The following is a 17500-nucleotide window of genomic DNA, read 5'->3' as shown; positions in this document are numbered from 1 at the left end:
TTCACTTCACTTCAAACAAACTCAGGGCCCCTGAGCTCTGTCTCCGTTAAACACAGATTCTGCTGTTCCACAGCCTCAGATACTGAATTTAAATGCATAAAAGATTAAGGGCCAGATTTACTAAACAGGTAAATTACAGAGAGAGCACAATGTCATAAAAGCACCGATGGGATTGTGAAGTTATGCTGATCTACTGATGCTGATCATTTCCAAAAATCTACGAAGCAGTGCAAATCTACAACTACTGGCAGCTGTCTTGCACTATACATATATATATACACTCTATACATATACACATATAACTGCACAGTTTAGTTTTATTTAACTGGTTTGCACTCTATCTATTCTGCCATGTGCCTTATGCCACTTTATCTCTTTCTTTATTTTTCTACAATGTCCTCATCTGTATATCTGTATAGTTGTATGTACATATGTTTAAACTGTATTTATCTGTATTTGAACGTCTACTGTCAGTGTTTAATGTTAACTGTATGCACCAAGGGTCTGAGAGTAACGCAGTTTCAGTTCTCTGTATGTATGCGCCGTACATGTGGAAGAATTGACAATAAAGCAGACTTGACCTGACTTTTAAGTGTAAGTGAAAATACCAGTAAACTGACCAGTGCAAACCTTACTAAATCACTTCACATAACTGATTCAAATACTCTCCTCAGATAAAAACAGAAACTTTTTTGTTGCAATTTTGATGCAAAATCATACTATATTACCACTCAGCTTTTTATTTAAAGTTGTATTTATGACCATGCAGCACAAAATCATTCATCAGTAGCACAGCTATATTTGTAGCAATAGCCAACAATCAAAATTATACATTTCTCTTTTATGCCAAAAATCATTATGATATTAAGTAAAGATCATGTTCCATGAAGATATTTAGTGAATTTCCTACCGTAAATATATCAAAACTTCATTTTTGATTAGTAATATGCATTGCTAAGAACTTCATTTGAACAACTTTAAAGGAGATTTTCTCAATATTTAGATTTTTTTGCTCCCTCAGATTCCAGATTTTCAAATAGTTGTATCTCAGACAAATATTGTGCTATCATAACAAACCATACATCAATGGAAAGATTATTTATTCAGCTTTCAGATGATGTATGAAACGTTAATCTCAATTTTGGAAAATGTACCCTTATGACTGGTTTTGTGGTCCAGGGTCACATGAAATTATGTCCTTTATACACTCACGTAAACTGATAAATACTATATAGCAAATCTCAACAGCTTGATTGTTTATACTCTCGCAAAATGGACCTAATCTAATCTGATAAATGCAACTATGAGGCATGAAGATAATAAGATGTTATAAGCATGAACATCATGATGCTCTGCTTTGAAAACTATGTGTATTGTGAAAAGCGCTGTATAAATACACTTAAGGGCTGGACGCCTGCTGCTTGACGTCTGAAGCCTGATGTTCAGCTGCTCAAACCTCCTCGAGTTCCCACAATGCCGTGCACTGAGCCGGCTGAGCGGCCGTCTAACGACAAGCGTCCGATGCTATCTGCCGCTGTGGAGCAGACTGATGGATAATCTGAGCTTCACCGCAGGACCCAGGATAAGAGTGCGTCTGATAAAGCTCTGTTAGCCAGCTCATTACACCGCTAGCGGGATATCATCAGGGAGACCCGGAGTCTGGGGGCCGCAGGGAATCCACTGCTTCCTCAATATAAAGCTCCTTCAGGATGCACTTCAGGACTCCAGGGGTTTGAGTCTGACCGCTGAGCCGCAGGCTTGTCTGCAGACGAGTCCCTGACTGGTCAATACACCTCAATTAGGGGTGTCCCGACTAGGATTTTCACAGTCGAATCAGAGTACTCAAATCTTGCTGATAGTCGACTGATAATTGAATCATATGGTTTTTTTTTGGGGGGGGGGTCAGACATTCGACAGTCATAAATACTGACGTTAACACACAGAGAAGATGTGTAACGGACACCTCGCAGATACAAACAGGATAAATAATGTTTTATGTTTTGATTAATAGCTAGTTAACAACAGCCGGCCGCATATCATGTTGTTTATTACATATGAGAGCTGATGAAACTAAAGATTTGCACTAAATAAAAACAAATAATCCACATAAGATGAAATCAACAGATGCAAGGAGTATTCGATGAAGCCTGTGTGCATGTTTACTCTATAACTGTATAGAGATCATTACGGAGGAAATTAACAAATATCCTGCTCACTTTTCCAATTTTGAAGCATAGCTTCATTATATCCTTATATCTATCATTATATCTATCATTTTAATAAAAATGATAAATTTAAATAAAAATAAATAAAGGTGACTTGACTTGACGATCATTCTAAATGTAAATTGTGTCAAAGCAACTGCACAATATCCAAAAAAAAAAAAAGAAAAGGAAATAGTGTGTCAATAGTGTAAAATGAAAAAAAAAAAGATAGATAGAATGGTAGATAGATAAAATGATAGATAGATAGATAGATAGATAGATAGATAGATAGATAGATAGATAGATATAAAGAAGCTATGCCAAAATGGGAAAAATGAGCAGCACTTTGACAGAAGCAGAGTTTCAGAGGCCAGTAAGCACACAGCAGAAGCTCACCTGGTTCCTCCGAAGAGGATGATGCGATCTCCCACCATACAGCAGCACTGTCTGCGTCTGGGACACGGGCCTTTGCCCTTGGGCTCCACCTTCTTCCAGGAGAACGCCTCTGAACACAAGAACAGATGTGTGTGAACACAGACATCAGAGCTGAAGATCAACAGCATCAGCTGAAACTGAACTCAAACAGATCATGTCAAACAACATAAATGACATTACTATCATTAACTAAAATGAGACGGACAAACATACGTGTAATGAACAGCTAAGAATGAGAAGAATCACCTGGATTGAACTTCCAGAGGTCGTTGAAGTGTCGATCCAGACGGGCATTATAACCACCGAATATGTACAATTCTCCATTATAGGCAACTTTCAGAGGAAAACAAAGAAAAACTGAGACTAAACAACACATATCCTCAGTTTCACCTCGTGTGTGTGTGTGTGTGTGTGTGCGTATCTGTGTGTGTGTGTGTGTGTGAGTGTGCATATCTGTGTGTGTGAGAGAGTGTGTGTGTGTGTGAGTGTGCGTGTGTGTGTGAGTGTGCATATCTGTGTGTGTGAGAGAGTGTGTGTGTGTGAGTGTGTGGGAGAGTGTGCGCGTGAGAGAGTGTGTGTGTGTGAGTGAGTGTGCGTGTGAGAGTGTGAGTGTGCATATCTGTGTGTGATTGTGTGCACGTATCTGTGTGTGTGTGCGTGTGTGTGTGTGAGTGTGCATATATGTGTGTGTGAGAGAGTGTGTGTGTGTGTGTGTGTGTGTGAGTGTGCGTGTGTGTGTGAGTGTGCATATCTGTGTGTGTGAGAGAGTGTGTGTGTGTGTGTGTGTGAGTGTGCGTGTGAGAGTGTGAGTGTGCATATCTGTGTGTGATTGTGTGCACGTATCTGTGTGTGTGTGTGTGTGTGTGTGTGTGTGTGTGTGTGTGTGTGTGTGTGTGTGTGTGAGTGTGCATATCTGTGTGTGTGTGTGTGTGTGTGTGTGTGTGAGTGTGTGTGAGAGTGTGCGCGTGTGAGAGTGTGAGTGTGTGTGTGTGTGTGTGTGTGTGTGTGTGTGTGTGTGTGTGTGAGTGAGTGAGTGAGTGTGTGTGTGTGTGTGTGTGTGTGTGTGTGTGTGTGTCTCACAGGCAGAATGGCTCCGGCGTCCCTCGGGCAGCAGCTGTACAGTCGGTGTGTTTAGCCAGCAGTTGGTCTCCGTGTCGAAGATCTTGATTTTATTGCAGTAGATCTCGTTGTTGGAGTGGAACGGGCCGAATCGATCCGCTCTTCCTCCAAACACAAACATCTTTGTGCCGATGATGGTCGCAGAGTGGAAGTCTCTCCATCGAGCCGGCGTGCCCTGAGGAGACCAAACACACGCCTCAGAGACAGACAACACACCAGATGTGGCAGTGAACGAACACACACACACACACACACACACACAGCTGTCTGTTGATACTACACTGACAGTGAGTGAGAAATACAGTCGATACCATTCTGCTCTATTAGACACACAGATCAAGGCCTGATGAAGCTCTATGATGCCATCTAGTGACAGAAGACCACAAACACCGGCTGCGTCTCAATACACAGTCAGCTGACTACACAGATCCGTTCTTAAACGGTGAATTATATGATCATCTAATATCCCTCATCTGAGCTAAAACTGCAAGTAGTGCTTGATCAGCAGTGAAGGTTAGGAGTCTTTTCATCCAAGCATGTGAATGGAAGTGAATGAAATTTGAATGTATATTTGTTCACTAAAACACAAAGGAGAAAACAGCTCTGCTGCAGCTGCCAAAAATACACTTTTAAGATGTTTTTGCATTTTAGTGAATAAAAATTAATTTCAATGTAACTTCCATCTACATCCTCGCACACACACTCTCGAAAGACTCTCTGTCATGTCATGCATTGGTTTGTTATTTTTTAGCACCATCTTGTGGCAGTTTGGTGTAACAACAAAGAACATTGATAATTGTGAGCTATTTTCTTTGTGGTTGATTTAGACCATGTGACTCTTGGGTTAGAGGTTAACTAGAAAATAATGGCAGTGTTCCAGATTCTCTCCATGCGGTTGTCCAAGAAGTTCTTTACTCTGTTTCCTTTGCGTTGTGTGCCTTGGAAAGGCTTTGCCTTTTTACAAAAAATAAAAGAATAAGAAACGGAAGAGGAAAGAGCCTAACAGTAAAACGTTCAACTTTACTCCTGCGTCTGCCTCTTATCTGAATTCTGACTGTTAGCTATCTGTTAGTGTTGCGTAGATGGAACACGCATTTAGGACAGAATACCAACTAAACTTAATTAATAAAACTACGGAATAACAAGAGCAATTATATTTCTATCATTTATGTATATACTGTATATATCGTTTTCTTTATGCAAAGAAGCAAAAACAGAAGAAAAAAATCACTGGAAAATTAGTTTTAAACTTCCTCTCTCCAACAAGACAGAAGGACAAATAAAAGAGACTTAAGATCTAAAAAAACATCTCAGCTCTGTTGGTACGTCACATATAGAGACACACTACTCTGTTCACATACTGTTCTTCACCTGCTATACTACAGTAGAGAAGTATTGGAGGGCAGACCTTAAATCCCATGATGCTCTGCTACAGCACAGCGATGATGTCATGATGCACGAGCACACTTGTTTGATAAGAGACTCTAGTGAGGTTTCTGAGGGATTCACACTCACCCGGGCGCTCACTAGTGACCAGCACATGCTGCTGGTGTCCAGCTTGTGAATCTCATTGGAGAAGCAGTCAGCCTGAGAACACAAACACGGTCAGACGCTTCATCACATGCTCGTTAGCTGATTATAATCAGTCAGTCTCTGCAGTTACGCACCAGCTGCTCGTATCCGCCGAAGATGTACATGGCCTTTCCCAGAACACAGGCCGAGTGTCCGTCTCTGGCGCCCGGGACCGACCCGGAGATCTTGGGGGTGAACCATCGGTGCTGACCTGAGGACACACACACACACACACACACACACACACACAGACACACGCACACACACGCACACGCACACAGACACACACAGACACACGCACACAGACACACGCACACGCACACAGACACAGACACACACACGCACACACACACAGACACACACACAGACAGACACACACACGCACACACACACAGACACACACACAGACACACACACACAGATACACACAGACACACACACACAGACAGACACACACACACACACACACACACAGATACACACAGACACACGCACACAGACACACACGCACACAGACACACACAGACACACGCACACAGACACAGACACACACACGCACACAGACACACACACACAGATACACACACACACACACACACACACACAGACAACAGACACACAAGGTTTGGATCAAGGAAGGTTCTTCTGTCTTTCATGGTTTGTAGCAGAATAAAGTCATTTCTAAGCAGATGCTTTGATCTTAAGTACATTAGCTCTGTGTCTGTCACTGTAAATCTGTCCTGGAGGAGGAAGAGGAGGATTTCTCTTCATCATCACAGATGTCAGTGATTAGTGGATGATGTTTGGCTGATTAAAAAAGTTTGCAGATGACCAGAGAAAGTGTCAAATGATATTAGCGAAACTGTGATGATCAAGAGAAAACGAGATCAAAATCATGTTTGCGGTGAGACAAATAAACTGAAAACGGTTCAGTTCATGAGCACAGCTTTAGTGACCTGAATTATTCATAAAAAGGATATATGCAACAAAAAGATAGATAGATAGATAGAGAGATAGATAGATAGATAGATAGATAGATAGATAGATAGATAGATAGATAGATAGATAGATAGATAGATAGATAGATAGATAGATAGATAGATAGATAGATAGATAGATAGATAGATAGATAGATAGATAGATAGATAGATAGATAGATGGTGGGGTGGTGATGGCTCAGTGGATAAGACACATGCCTTTGGTGTGAGAGACCCGGGTTCGAATCCACTGTGAGACACCAATGTGTCCCTGAGCAAGACACTTAACCCCTAGTTGCTCCAGAGGCGTGCGACCTCTGACATATATAGCAATTGTAAGTCGATTTGGATAAAAGCATCAGCTAAATGAATAAATGTAAATGCTAAATAGAGATAGATAGATAGACAGACAGACAGACAGACAGACAGACAGACAGACAGACAGACAGACAGATAGACAGATAGATAGATGTGTTTGAATGGGTTAGAAATAGTACATAGAAGGAAAGTCTGACTGAGCCTCAAGGGATTCTGGGAGTTGTGACAGCTGGAGTTTGAATAGTCTTGGCTCATCTGAACATTCCGTCAATGTGAATCTATGGGATTTTTATGATATTGAATCTTAATTTTTATGAAAACCGTAAATCTGATCAGTTAGAAAAGATATAGCACACTCGGTCAGATCAGTCTGGAGATCTGGGCTGAGTTTGGAGTCTGTAGAGTTAAAGCTTAAAGTTAAAGAAGAAGTTTAAACAGCATTTCAGTAAATTGGCTTTCTCAAGACAATGTAATAATCCAGTGAGATGTTTGAGATCTGACCTGATCATCATCAGTCTGTCTGGAATGACATGAAGAAACAGAACAAACTGAGACTAAATCCAGAAGAACTGTGGCTGCTTCAAGAAACCTCCTGCAAAGCTCCTGAGAAACTCTGCTCAAGAGCACCGAGGACAAAAGCTGCTTTAAACACAAAGCATGCTCACTACAAATGTTGATTTAGTTTAGTTACTAGAAGTTAATTGATCAAGAAAATCTATTTATGACATTATTTTTGATATATAGTGATATTCTCAATGTTACTCAGAAAACAGGATACAGGAGGTTTAACTCATTCGAAATACTTCTGCTTAATGTTACACTGTTAGATATGCAGAAGAAATCTCTCCTGTCTCTTGCTCTGGCTACTGTGTATAGACCGCCAGGGCCATATACAGATTTCCTAAAAGAATTTGCAGATTTCCTCTCAGATCTATTAGTTAATGTTGATAAACTGCTAATTGTCGGAGATTGTAACATTCACGTTGATAATACAAATGATGCGTTAGGACTTGTGTTTACTGACCTAATAAACTCTCTTGGAGTCAAGCAAAACGTCACCGGGCCCACTCATCGTTTTAATCATACGCTAGATTTAATTATATCGCATGGACTTGATCTTACTGATATAGATATCGTACCTCAAAGTGATGATGTTACTGATCATTTCCTTGTATCGTGCATGCTGCCTATTACTGATATTAGTTATATGGCTCCGCGTTATCGTCCGGGCAGAACTATTGTTCCAGCCACCAAAGACAGATTCACAAATAACCTGCCTGATTTATCTCAACTGCTCTGTGTACTCATAAATACACATGAACTAGACGAAATAACTAGCAACATGGGCACTATCTTCTCTAATACATTAGAAGCTGTTGCCCCCCTCAAATTGAAAAAGGTTAGAGAAAAACGTACTGCGCCATGGTACAACAGTTATACCCATTCTCTCAAGAAAGAAACTCGTATTCTTGAGCGCAAATGGAGAAAAACTAACTTGGAAGTTTTTAGAATTGCGTGGAAAAACAGTATGTCCAGCTATAGACAGGCTCTAAAAGCTGCAGGGCAGAGCATATCCACAAACTCATAGATAATAACCAAAACAATCCAAGGCTCTTATTTAGCTCAGTGGCTAGATTAACAAATAAACAGACACCACCCGATCTAAATATTCCCTCACAGTTTAATAGTAATGACTTTATGAATTTCTTTACTGATAAAATAGATAACATCAGAAATACAATAACAAATGTAGATTCTACTGCGTCTAGTATTTCAGCTTCATTCATCACACCCAAAGAAAAACTGCAGTGCTTTACAACTATAGGACAGGAAGAGCTAAATAAACTTATCAGTGCATCTAAACCAACAACGTGTTTATTAGATCCTGTACCCACTAAACTACTGAAAGAGTTGTTACCCGTAGCAGAAAAACCGCTTCTCAATATTATTAACTCATCGTTATCTTTAGGTCACGTCCCAAAACCATTCAAGCTGGCGGTTATTAAGCCTCTTATTAAGAAACCACAACTAGATTCTAATGAACTGGCAAATTACAGACCCATTTCAAATCTTCCGTTTATGTCTAAAATTTTAGAAAAAGTGGTGTCTACTCAATTGTGCTCCTTCTTGCAAAAAAATGATCTCTATGAAGAATTTGAGTCAGGTTTCAGGCCTCACCATAGCACAGAAACAGCACTTGTTAAAATTACAAATGACTTGCTTCTTCCTTCAGACCAAGGCTGCATCTCATTGCTAGTATTACTTGATCTTAGTGCTGCGTTCGACACTATAGACCATGATATACTCATAGATCGATTACAAAACTATACTGGTATTCAAGGGCAGGCTTTAAGATGGTTTAGATCCTACCTGTCCGATCGCTACCACTTTGTTCATTTAAAAGGAGAGTCATCACAATTATCACCAGTAAAGTATGGAGTACCACAAGGATCTGTCCTAGGTCCTCTGCTATTTTCAATATACATTTTGCCTCTTGGTAATATTATTAGAAAATACGGGATTAGTTTTCATTGTTATGCTGATGATACTCAACTATATATCTCAACAAGACCAGATGAAACTTCTAAACTATCTAAGCTAATAGATTGTGTTAAAAATATAAAAGATTGGATGATCAATAATTTCCTCCTATTAAATTCAGATAAGACAGAGATATTACTTATTGGACCAAAAAACAGTACACAGAATCTCTTGGATTACAATTTGCAACTAGACGGATGCACTGTCACGTCCTCTAAAGTCAGAAATCTGGGTGTTATATTAGACAGCAACCTGTCCTTTGAAAATCATATTTCCCATGTTACAAAAACAGCATTCTTCCATCTTAGAAACATTGCCAAGCTTCGAAGCATGCTCCCTGTTTCTGATGCAGAAAAGCTAGTTCATGCATTCGTGACCTCTAGACTGGACTATTGTAATGCACTGTTAGCTGGTTGTCCTGCATCTTCAATAAACAAGCTACAGATAGTCCAAAATGCAGCGGCTAGAGTTCTTACCAGTTCAAGAAAATATGATCATATTACCCCAATTTTACAGTCTCTGCACTGGCTACCTATTCAGTTCCGTATCATTTACAAATTATTATTACTTGCCTATAAGGCCCTAAATGGTTTAGCTCCTGCGTACCTAACTTGTCTTCTACCACGCTACAATCCAACCCGCTCCCTAAGGTCGCAAAACTCTGGACTTTAGGTAGTACCTAGGATAGCAAAGTCCACTAAAGGAGGTAGAGCTTTTTCACATTTGGCTCCCAAACTCTGGAATAGCCTTCCTGATAACGTTCGGGGTTCAGACACACTCTCTCTGTTTAAATCTAGATTAAAGACACATCTCTTGAGCCAAGCATTCACATAATGCATCTTATAATCTTGTACTGCAGTTATATCTGATCAAATGTACATTATTATTATTCTTTAGCTTGGGCTGAACAAATCATTTCTGCTGAGATGGAACAGCAGCTACGCTAATTATGTCTCTATTTGTTTCTCTGTTGATTAACATCCCGTGGTAACTAGGAATGACAGAAGCTTCAGTCTGGATCCAACCCTTAAATGATCTGAGATGACCGAACACCTGAGAAAAGATGATGCCAACCCCTCAGAGGACCTCAGAGGATGCCAACGCTCAGACAACATACACAATTACCACATTTTGCATAAATATATTAAGGTTCTGCGATATATAAATATATTGTGGAAACTGAATTTCCTGTAGAGCTGCTTTGCAATGATTTGTATCGTAAAAAGCGCTATACAAATAAACTTGAACATTATTTTTGACAGCATCCTCATTTTACAGCATTTTTACACAAGTGCCTAAATCTTTTAACAGCACTGTAGCTTTACAGGAGGTTTCTTGAAGCGTCTTGGAGACACAGTTCTTCTGGATTTAGTCTCAGTTTGTTCTGTTTCTTCATGTCATTCCAGACAGACTGATGATGATCAGATCAGATCTCAAACATCTCACTGGATTATTACTATTAATGGCCAACACTGATATTTCCTTCTGACACACTACAGCAGACAATAGAAATAACTGACTTGACACCATTTTTAGCTGCTGGAGATACTAGTGTTTGATCATTCTGGCCAGCGGTGCACATCCATAATTCAGCAACCTGGACATGACAAGCTGCCCACCTCATTAAACTCAAAAATGACTAGCCTGCAAAATATTGCTTGTGAAGTTGATAAAAAGACTATTTGTAAGATTTTGTAATAATACATCATAATAAGGGATTCACAAGTACTTTTAAAAGGCTGGCCATGTTTGGCCGGGTTAGGTAAAGGATTTCCAGCACACATCAGTGTAAGCACACCGGACACCTACAGACGTCGAAGGCGTACAGCACGTTGCACGCGCCCTCTGTGTCGTTCCGGCCGCCCCAGATGTATATGGTCTCGTCCACCAGCACCGCCGTGTGACCGTAGCGCATGTAGGGCACTTCCCGAGCATGTTCCCTTCCTCCGGTCCGCACCGGCGGCAGCTTCGTCCAGCGCAGAGACACTGAGAGAACCACACACATATTCACTTACCTTTACATTCATGCTTTCATCCAAACCCACTCATGACTCACATTCAAGTTACACTTTTGTTTAGTTCATGCATTGCCTGGGAAGATTATGGCTAGACATGTGCCGGTTTTCAGTAATGTGATATATCAACATAATCAAAAGGGTAGGTCTGATCTCTTACATATCTAAAAAATGTATTCTATTAAACTGGAAAAAGGAACACCCTCCAACATTTGAATTATATAAAAATATCATAAACGACACACTGGATATGGAATATTTAACATACAGTTTAAAAAACAGAACCCACATCTTCTTAGAGACCTTGGCTTTATCCGAAATCGCCCCCTATACCCTCAGATAGTGCACTATTTGAGGGGACAGCCATTTTAAGTGGTGTTCGAAACCATAGTGGATGTTCTCGAGTGCACTCATTCAATCCCACAATGCACCGCAAAAACGAGTGTACAAGAGATGTACACTCAACGGCTAGAGAATCCCCAGAATGCACTGAGAGAGTCGCGCGCCGAATGAATTCCCGCGTCTCACCAGAAGATGGCGCCCACAGCTGAATCATCCATCCATTCATATTAGAAGCGCTCGTCCACGGCGTAATACAACACAGGTACAAATTAATTGTAAATTGACTATTAGGGTTTATACATAATTTCCGTGACTGAGTTCTAGATAAATCCTTCAATCTTACTATTGGAGCTGCCCGTATCAAATTATTATTTAACAGGAAGCAAACTATTCAAAAGCGGCAGTGCTTCAGGTGCACTCAGTGTCCGAATTCACTCACTCGTTTTCATTCACTCCTTCAAGTGAACTATATGAGTGGACTAATGTAGGGAATAGTGAATGAGGGTATAGGGGGGCCATTTCGGAGACAGCTCAGGAATATTATTTTGGACCTGGTATGAACCCTTTGACTCGTGCTTATATAACTTAATATCCATTGTTATCACACTGACCATTCATGTGCTATCATTTGAGTTCTTTTCAGAATTACCAAATTTTGCCATAAGTCAAACATATTAAGGTTCTGCAATATATAAATATATTGTGGAAACTTAAATTCCTGTAGAGCTGCTTTGCAACGATTTGTATCATAAAAAGCGCTATACAAATAAACTTGAATTGAATTGAATTTCTGTTTTAATTTGTTAATAGAAATTGGATTTGATGATGCATGTTTTCATATTTGTATATTCTGATGCTATGTAATGTAGACTTATTTTTTTATAGTGTTGATTGTTGTTATATTGTAAACGGAGAAATAATTATATTTAAAAATCCTGTTATACTATATTATGACCACTTTTTTGCAACTACATTTCAATATCATGATAATACCGTATACCGTGATAAAAGCATTCGCAATTAATCTCAACATGAAAAGTTGATACCGTCACATGCCTACTTATGGCACATTTAACCTAATATAATCCAGAAAACTGACATTAGAAACAGCTGGTATTGTTTTCTGTCATTCGTCATCAGTGTATTATTCTGGCCTGTGTGTTTGTCTTCCATAAAGCAGATGATTTTCATCTGAATTGGAGCTGGTTTGAATCTGAGCATTTACATGCAGGTTTGCAGCAGCTGGTTGAGGGCGGTTAACCAAACTAACCCGTGTTGAAGACGTGCACGTCGATCTGTCTCAAGGTCTCGTAGTCTTCTCCAGAGCAGTATCCTCCGAACGAGTAGACCTTGTGTCCGACCGCCACCGCCGCGTGATTGACCCTCCGCGGGCCGCCCTCCAGGTGCACCGTCCAGCGTAACATCCCACGCTCGGCCACGGCTGACCGCTGCACTAAACCATCACGCCTGCGCAGACATCACAGCTGAGGAGGAACAGGAGCAGCCGTCACAGACAAATACTGACACACACAGAGAGAACAGCCAGATTGTACTCTCTGTTGAGTCTCCAATGCTATCTGAAACTCAACAGAGAGTACAGTCTGGCTGATTATCTGATCTCAGTCAGGAATATAACTCACAGACATTTACTGACGAAGTACAGACTGAGTGACCACCAGCTGGCCATAGAAAGAGGACCACATAAAAAGACGTGGTTACCTAAAGAAGAGCGAATCTGTAAGGAATGTAGATCTGGATCAGTTGAGACGGAGGAACACTTTCTCCTCCACTGTGACAAATACACGTCCTTAAGAGACGCACTGTACAGTCAAATACAGCAGATTATTCCTGAGTTTCAGTCACTTCATGAAAACGACAAATTAAGAATATTACTCGCTGAAGGACCTGCTTCCTCTTTGGTAGCACAACATATTTATAAATGCCACAAACTAAGAAGTAAAGAGTGAACACATCTGCATTAGTAGTACCAATAATGTTTATCTCAACTAAATTTGAGTTTCTATTTTATATCCATTTCATCCGTAAATATATATACGGACGTATTTTACATGTATTTTGTTTTGTTTTGTTTATTTATAGATGTATATTATATGTTTTTTGTTTTGTTTTTATTCTGCTATGTACAATGCTTTGGCAATATGTACCTAAGTATGTCATGCCAATAAAGAAATATGAATTGAGTTGAAATTGAACTAATGACACACAGAGAGAGAACAACCAATCAGAGAGAACTACTGACACAGAGAGAGAACAACCAATCAGAGAGAACTACTGACACAGAGAGAGAACAACCAATCAGAGAGAACTACTGACACAGAGAGAGAGAACGACCAATCAGAGAACTACTGACACAGAGAGAGAACAACCAATCAGAGAACTACTGACACACAGAGAGAGAACGACCAATCAGAGAACTACTGACACACAGAGAGAGAACGACCAATCAGAGAACTACTGACACACAGAGAGAGAACGACCAATCAGAGAGAACTACTGACACACAGAGAGAGAACGACCAATCAGAGAGAACTACTGACACACAGAGAGAGAACGACCAATCAGAGAACTACTGACACACAGAGAGAGAACGACCAATCAGAGAACTACTGACACACAGAGAGAGAACGACCAATCAGAGAGAACTACTGACACACAGAGAGAGAACGACCAATCAGAGAACTACTGGCACACAGAGAGAGAACAACCAATCAGAGAGAACTACTGACACACAGAGAGAGAACGACCAATCAGAGAACTACTGACACACAGAGAGAGAACGACCAATCAGAGAGAACTACTGACACACAGAGAGAGAACGACCAATCAGAGAGAACTACTGACACACAGAGAGAGAACGACCAATCAGAGAGAACTACTGACACACAGAGAGAGAACGACCAATCAGAGAGAACTGCTGACACACAGAGAGAGAACGACCAATCAGAGAGAACTACTGACACACAGAGAGAGAACGACCAATCAGAGAGAACTGCTGACACACAGAGAGAGAATGACCAATCAGAGAGAACTGCTGACACACAGAGAGAGAACGACCAATCAGAGAACTACTGACACACAGAGAGAGAACGACCAATCAGAGAGAACTGCTGACACACAAAGAGAGAACGACCAATCAGAGAGAACTACTGACACACAGAGAGAGAACGACCAATCAGAGAGAACTACTGACACACAGAGAGAGAACGACCAATCAGAGAGAACTACTGACACACAGAGAGAGAACGACCAATCAGAGAACTACTGACACACAGAGAGAGAACGACCAATCAGAGAACTACTGACACAGACAGAGAGAGAACGACCAATCAGAGAACTACTGACACACAGAGAGAGAACGACCAATCAGAGAACTACTGACACACAGAGAGAGAACGACCAATCAGAGAACTACTGACACACAGAGAGAGAACGACCAATCAGAGAACTACTGACACACAGAGAGAGAACGACCAATCAGAGAACTACTGACACACAGAGAGAGAACGACCAATCAGAGAACTACTGACACACAGAGAGAGAACGACCAATCAGAGAACTACTGACACACAGAGAGAGAACGACCAATCAGAGAACTACTGACACACAGAGAGAGAACGACCAATCAGAGAACTACTGACACACAGAGAGAGAACGACCAATCAGAGAACTACTGACACAAAGAGAGAGAACGACCAATCAATCAGAGAACTACTGACACACAGAGAGAGAACAACCAATCAGAGAACTACTGACACACAGAGAGAGAACAACCAATCAGAGAGAACTACTGACACACAGAGAGAGAACGACCAATCAGAGAACTACTGACACACACAGAGAGAACAACCAATCAGAGAACTACTGACACACAGAGAGAGAACGACCAATCAGAGAGAACTACTGACACAGACAGAGAAAACGACCAATCATAGAGAACTACTGACACAGAGAGAGAACAACCAATCAGAGAACTACTGACACACAGAGAGAGAACGACCAATCAGAGAACTACTGACACACACAGAGAGAACAACCAATCAGAGAACTACTGACACACAGAGAGAGAACGACCAATCAGAGAGAACTACTGACACAGACAGAGAAAACGACCAATCATAGAGAACTACTGACATAGAGAGAGAACAACCAATCAGAGAACTACTGACACACAGAGAGAGAACGACCAATCAGAGAACTACTGACACACAGAGAGAGAACGACCAATCAGAGAGAACTACTGACACACAGAGAGAGAACGACCAATCAGAGAGAACTACTGACACACAGAGAGAACAACCAATCAGAGAGAACTACTGACACACAGAGAGAACAACCAATCAGAGAACTACTGACACACAGAGAGAGAACGACCAATCAGAGAACTACTGACACACAAAGAGAGAACGACCAATCAGAGAGAACTACTGACACACAGAGAGAGAACAACCAATCAGAGAGAACTACTGACACACAGAGAGAACAACCAATCAGAGAGAACTACTGACACACAGAGAGAGAACGACCAATCAGAGAGAACTACTGACACACAGAGAGAACAACCAATCAGAGAGAACTACTGACACACAGAGAGAGAACGACCAATCAGAGAGAACTACTGACACACAGAGAGAGAACGACCAATCAGAGAGAACTACTGACACACAGAGAGAACAACCAATCAGAGAGAACTACTGACACACAGAGAGAGAACGACCAATCAGAGAGAACTGCTGACACACAGAGAGAGAACAACCAATCAGAGAACTACTGACACAGACAGATCAGTAGTTACATGTCACTCATCTTGTCTTTGTCATGGAGATTAAAAGACACTCAATATACAGTAATATGGATATATGATGGTACCAGTAATATGCACTGGTACCATCAGATGAGAACAAAACTTAAACTTAAATTGATCTGAAATGCCTCTATTGTCTCCTATAGAGCTGCTTTACAGCTGAAACTGAAATTGTTCCATAATTGATGAATATTTCTACATTCAAACTGTTATTTTCCTGTTTATTTCTGTAAAGCTGCTTTAAAACAAACTGCACTGTAGAAAGCATAATAGAAATAAATGTGACTTGACTTTAATATCTTTTCAGCTCAATCTGGGGGTGTGCGATATGACGATTTTTGATTGTGGACAATAAAAATGTCTCCATGATCTGCTTTTGAAGAAATATGGTAGTATTGTGCTGCAGCGCACATTCTATCAGTCTCTATATACTGTACAACACCACATACATTCACATCAGTGTTAGCTCAGCGGTAGAGTTACTCTCACAGGACACTGCACTTATTCACAAAAGTACATTATTTGCGTGTGTTTTAAAGCCTTGCGGGTTAAGCTTTTCATTCACGTGCTGGTCTGATGTGTGCGTTTTCTGAGCCTGTACACCCGAAGTGCACTAAAAGGCCTGTCTAACAGCACCTGATTACTCAACTAACTTATCTTGTGCTAATACTGTCAAAACACACAAGGTTTACATACAGACTCAGTTGGTTATCTCTAAAATTAAAGTAAATAGTTAAGAGAGAAACGGATGCGTGTCTGTATATTAGATGCGTGCAGCTCTTAAAGGGACAGGACACTAAACATGCTGTCGACTGTCATTAAAGGGATAGTTCACCCTAAAATTTAATTCCTGTCATTATTTACTCACTCACATGTTGTCCCAAACCTCTATTAATTTCTTGTGCTGAACCCAAAAGAAGATATTTTGAAGAATGAGGGTAACAAACATTGACTTTGATAGCAGGAAAGAAAAATCCTGTGGAAGTCACTGAGGACCAGCAACTGATTGGTTTTCCACCTTCTTCAAAATAGCATTTATGTTCAGCAGAAGAAAGAAACTCATTCCGGTTTAAAACAACTTTTGAGTAAATGATGCTATAAAAATAAAACAGAGAGAATCATCTGTCTGACAGAATCGACAGACAGATGACAGAA

General features: G+C 40.5%; 1 protein-coding gene across 1 annotated transcript in view; it reads right to left on the bottom strand.

The window, feature by feature from the left end:
- The window catches only part of LOC306882558 (kelch domain-containing protein 3-like), a 41150-nt gene that overhangs the window by 21704 nt on the left and 1946 nt on the right, over window positions 1-17500 (bottom strand). The window contains exons 2-8 of the mRNA XM_079437283.1: window positions 12794-13007; window positions 10976-11152; window positions 5426-5541; window positions 5274-5345; window positions 3720-3933; window positions 2886-2972; window positions 2601-2709 (exon numbers count right to left, since the gene is read on the bottom strand). Of these exons, the coding sequence (XP_079293409.1) occupies window positions 2601-2709; window positions 2886-2972; window positions 3720-3933; window positions 5274-5345; window positions 5426-5541; window positions 10976-11152; window positions 12794-12947 (929 nt within the window). The 5' untranslated portion in view covers window positions 12948-13007. The remainder of the gene's footprint in view (window positions 1-2600; window positions 2710-2885; window positions 2973-3719; window positions 3934-5273; window positions 5346-5425; window positions 5542-10975; window positions 11153-12793; window positions 13008-17500) is intronic.

The sequence above is a fragment of the Barbus barbus genome (assembly GCF_936440315.1).
Source record: "Barbus barbus genome assembly, chromosome: 16".
In the NCBI taxonomy this organism is placed as follows: Eukaryota; Metazoa; Chordata; class Actinopteri; order Cypriniformes; family Cyprinidae; genus Barbus; species Barbus barbus.
Note: the sequence above shows the minus strand (reverse complement) of the source record. Positions and strands in the feature narration are given on the sequence as shown.